The sequence below is a fragment of the Fukomys damarensis genome, unplaced genomic scaffold (genome assembly GCF_012274545.1).
Source record: "Fukomys damarensis isolate Sample0158 unplaced genomic scaffold, DMR_v1.0_HiC HiC_scaffold_17, whole genome shotgun sequence".
Lineage (NCBI taxonomy): Eukaryota > Metazoa > Chordata > Mammalia > Rodentia > Bathyergidae > Fukomys > Fukomys damarensis.
This window is the reverse complement of record NW_022900929.1, coordinates 32,939,248-32,943,483: the sequence shown is the minus strand read 5'-3', so window position 1 is coordinate 32,943,483 and position 4,236 is coordinate 32,939,248. Positions and strand designations below refer to the sequence as shown.

At 42.0% G+C, this 4,236-nt stretch overlaps 1 protein-coding gene across 4 annotated transcripts in view; it reads right to left on the bottom strand.

The window, feature by feature from the left end:
- The window catches only part of Tp53bp1 (tumor protein p53 binding protein 1), a 70,894-nt gene extending 70,672 nt beyond the window's left edge, over positions 1 to 222 (bottom strand). For all 4 annotated transcript variants that reach the window (XM_010624825.3, XM_010624826.3, XM_033764966.1 and 1 more), the window contains exon 1: positions 71 to 222. In XM_010624825.3, coding sequence (XP_010623127.1) covers positions 71 to 77 — 7 coding nt within the window. In that variant the 5' untranslated portion in view covers positions 78 to 222. The remainder of the gene's footprint in view (positions 1 to 70) is intronic.
- Positions 223 to 4,236: the final 4,014 nt, after the last annotated feature.

The window sequence follows — 4,236 nt, the reverse complement described above, 5'->3', positions numbered from 1 at the left end:
GCCGCCGTCCCTCCGGACTGCAGACCCATGCCTTCGGAGCCCGCTGCGCCCCGTTTCCCCCGGGTGGTACCAGGCATCCCGGCGTGGGGTCCCTCACGCTAGAGCTAGAGGTTTCGGCACTGTCCCCAGGTCCCTCCAGCTCGATCCCCGGGTCGCCGCTGTCGCCACCGCCGCCACCGGCTGCGAGCTCCCCCTTTTCCCGTCGCGTCACGCAGCATCAGGCCACCCATTCGCTGCTGCTGCTCGCCACTCAAGAAACTCTGTGAACGATAGGTGGCTGCGGAAGAAGGCCCCGCCCCACGTAAGAAAAAGGAACTCGGCGGCGCGTTTCCATGGCAGCATGGACTGTTCAGGCCCTCCCCCTAGACAGCCGAAGAATGACAGTATCCGTGAACCTCAGGGACCTTGAGAGGGCACGAGATGTATCTCCTGCCTCCAGCACGGCTGTATTTACCAGCACTCAGATATTTGAGACTCTACCTGCTATCGTCCATTCCATCTAAGGCCCCTTCCTTCACTCTATTTCCATGGAAGAGTTTCTCGGCTTTCAGATAAAAGGGCAAAGAAAAGGACAATTCAGGAGAGCTAGGATCTCAGAGCTGGTGAAATGAAAGAAAGAAAATTCTTTGAGGTTTACCTGGACTAATCGAGATCTCTTTTGTGGACCTCTTCTGAATTCAAGGGGTCTGAACCTTCTTGCCTTGGATCTCTGCCAGTTACTCGTTTGTTGGGGTTTGGTTCGGTTTGGTTATCGTTTACACTGTCTGAGGTTCCTGTAAGCCATGTTTCTTCCTATTGCCCTTTCTAGTCTGGAAGGCTGGAAGGTATTTCAAGTTTTACATTTACCGTTGTCCTTTCTTTTCTGAGATTGCAGCCTGGAGACCACAGTCCCAGATGGGGGCTGCACCTCACACTGGGAGAAGTGAGCACTGTGGCACTCGCACAGTGGTAAAGAGAAGAGCTGTTGCCCTTCTAACGCGTGACCTCAAAGCCCTGAGATTCCATTATCCTAATTATGGTGCCAGGGTCTTCTAGAGGGTGTGGCAGGTGTGACAACTATTAATGAACTAGGCCTTGTGAGACTTATGTGTTTATTTTCTTGCTGATGTTTTTGTTGTTTTGATTTGAATGGTGGTTGGATCCAGGAGAGAATCATATCAGAGCAGCTGTCAGTAGGAAAAGCACTGAGCACAATGCCCGGTAGACATATAATAGGCATTCAGCCATTGGATAGGAAGTAGTTCTCTCTCTAACCAAGGTTCACAGTTAATGTAGTCACAGGTCCACTGTGATTCTACATTTCTATAAATGCCCAATTCTACACTTGAAATAAGCTAATCTTCTCTCTGTGCTATACCTCACAATGATCATATTTTCCAACCCCAAATCAAAGTATATTGTCTGAGTATATGTCACTTATGGGAATAAAGCATGGATTTGGAAGTAAAATTGAAATCTGGGATCTATTGCAGGGGTTATGGGGAAAAAATGAGAACAAAGATCTGCCATGTAAAGGTACAACATCCCAATGATGAATGTAACTGTACTGAATACTTAAAAAGTACCAGTAAACTATATAAGATAAAGAAAGAAAGAAATCTAGTATCTATTATTGCTACATCTAAAATATAATTAAGGTCTCTAGAATGTTTTGTTGATGGAGCAAAAATGAAATAAACCACACAGAGACATAGCTCACTTCTTAAAATCGTTTATAATTGATTCCTCTTTTTCTCCACTCCTGATACTACAGAAGACCAGTGACCAAATAAATGTCATCCTAAAGGACCAGGTCAGGTCAATATTAACTGCATTAGGGGATGAAGTGAGTTAATCTGCTCAACTTGAGAGGGCACAAACAACCAGGCCCTGCTATGAGCAAACTGTGACCTTGGTTCCCATAAAAATCCCCCCAAATTAATCATCTCTTTGCTTTTCTTCACCAATGTACCATTGCACCTCTCCTTCTCTAAAAGAGACATAAGGGAATAGGCCTTCCTGAAAATTTGACAATTACGTGTTTGTCAAAGGTAATAAAACTATAAAAAAGGGTAAATTAAACCTCAATAAATATGACTAAAAATAGATAAATAAATTATCTTGAACCATTCCCATTAATAAATAAGTCAAGTATTTCAAAAAAAACAAAAACAAAACAGACAGGCTTGGTGGTGCATGCCTGTAATCCCAGCACTCATGAGGCTGAGGCAGGAATATCCCTGCAAGTTAAAGGCCAGCCTGGATTACATAGCAAGGTCCTGTCTCAAAAATAAATAAATAAATAAATAAATAAATAAATAAAAGACAAAAGAAAAGTGTGGAGGCCCTTGGTTCAATCCCAGTGCCATATACTCTCTCTCTCTCTCTCTCTCTCTCTCTCTCTCGCTCTCTCTCTCTCTCACACACACACACACACACACACACACACACACTGGCTACAATGAAGGTACAGCACTAGTCTAATAGTCATGAAGCCCTGAGTTTGATCCAATTTGTGTACCACAAAAACAAGAAATGGAAATGGTCATAATGGTAACAGTACTGTTACATAGATTTTAGTGCAATAACAGTTTTTCAATAAGACAAAACTAAACCTTAAAAATGCATATCTAGAGACTTTCTCATGTTTTGTTGTGTTTGAGACAGGACCTTGCTATGTACTCAAGGCTGGCCTTGAACTCACTAAGTAGACCTAGCCAGCCTGGAACTCATAGCAATCCTCCTGCCTCAGCCTCCTGAATGCTGGGATTATAGGGGTGCACCAACATAACTGACCTCGAATTTTTTAATGACAAGATTGCAACAAAAGTCAAAGCTAAAGGTGCAAGATCCTAATGATGAATGTAACTGTATTGTATACCTAAAATGTACCAATAAACTTAATGGAAAAAAACAAAAAAGTCAAAGCTAACAGTGAATTTTAGAGGCAAGGGGTCATAAATCAGCAAAAGGCAAATGAAATATTCAGAAATGCTCTGCTTTTACTGCCAGGGTCATTATACAGATCTACTTTTATAATTCATAATTTTGTCCATTTATGTTTTTACTTTATATGTGTTACATGTAACAATCAAAATGATTAAAACTGAGTATCATTGCCAACTGTAATGGTACACAGCTGTAATCCCACCTACTGAGGAAGCTGAGGCAGGAAGATTGTAATTTCAAGACCAGCCTGCACAATATAGTGAGATCTGTTTCAAAATTTAAAAATAGGACAAGGCCTGGTGGCACAGGTCTGAAACCCCAGCCCTCTGGGAGGCTGAGGCAAAAGGATCAGAAGTTCAAACCCAGCCTAGGTGACTTAGCGAGAACCTGTTTGGAGTCTCTGGAGAACCTGTTGGGGGTCTCTGTGCATGGAGCTCAATGTAGAGGTCCTAGGAATAATCCCAATACTGAAATAAATACATAAATTTATTTAATGGGCTGAGGATGCAACTTAGGGCTTGCCTCATTATTTGCTAAAACTCAGTGTGGTTAAAAAAAAGTGTTGTGTGGTTTCAGAGTATTTTCCTAAAACATGTTCAATTATTACAAAGAGAAAAGTGGTAAATTTGTAGTGAAAAAAACTGTATTTACCACACTGAGGCAAGAGGATAGCTTGAGCCCAGTCTGAAGCAGGAGGATTATTTGAGGCCAGCCTAAAAACATAGTAAGACCCTGTATTTAAAAAAAAAAAAAAAAAAAAAAAAAAGGCAAACCTGCCTTGCAAGCACAAGGTCCTAAGTTTGACACCCCTTCTCCCCACATCCCCCTAAAAACAAAAAGGCAAAGACAGTCTGAGGAACTGTTCCAGACTTGAGAAGACAACCGAGACAAGAGCATGAAATGCAACATGTGACCCAGAATTTAATCTTGGATAACAAATTTATTAACAGGGCCAGGGATGTAGCTCAGTGACACCACACCTGCCTGACAAGCGTAAGGTCCTGAGTTTGATTCCTGATACTGGGGGGAAAAAAGATATTTAGTGATTGAGTTTTCCTTCTTCTGTAGATGAATCTCACGAGAGTACTGGTGATGTTTGAAGAAGAACTGTGGATTGTATAACAGTTGTCAAGTCAGTATTATTTTCCTGACCTTGATACTGCGCTGTGGTTATGTAAAGAGCAAAAACAAACAAACAAACAAAAAGTGAGTGATACCAAGTTATTCAAGATTGGAGCTGGGCATGCTGCTACTGAGCAAAACTATGCGGGAAGTTAACCTGCACCAACACAGCATCAAAATGAGACA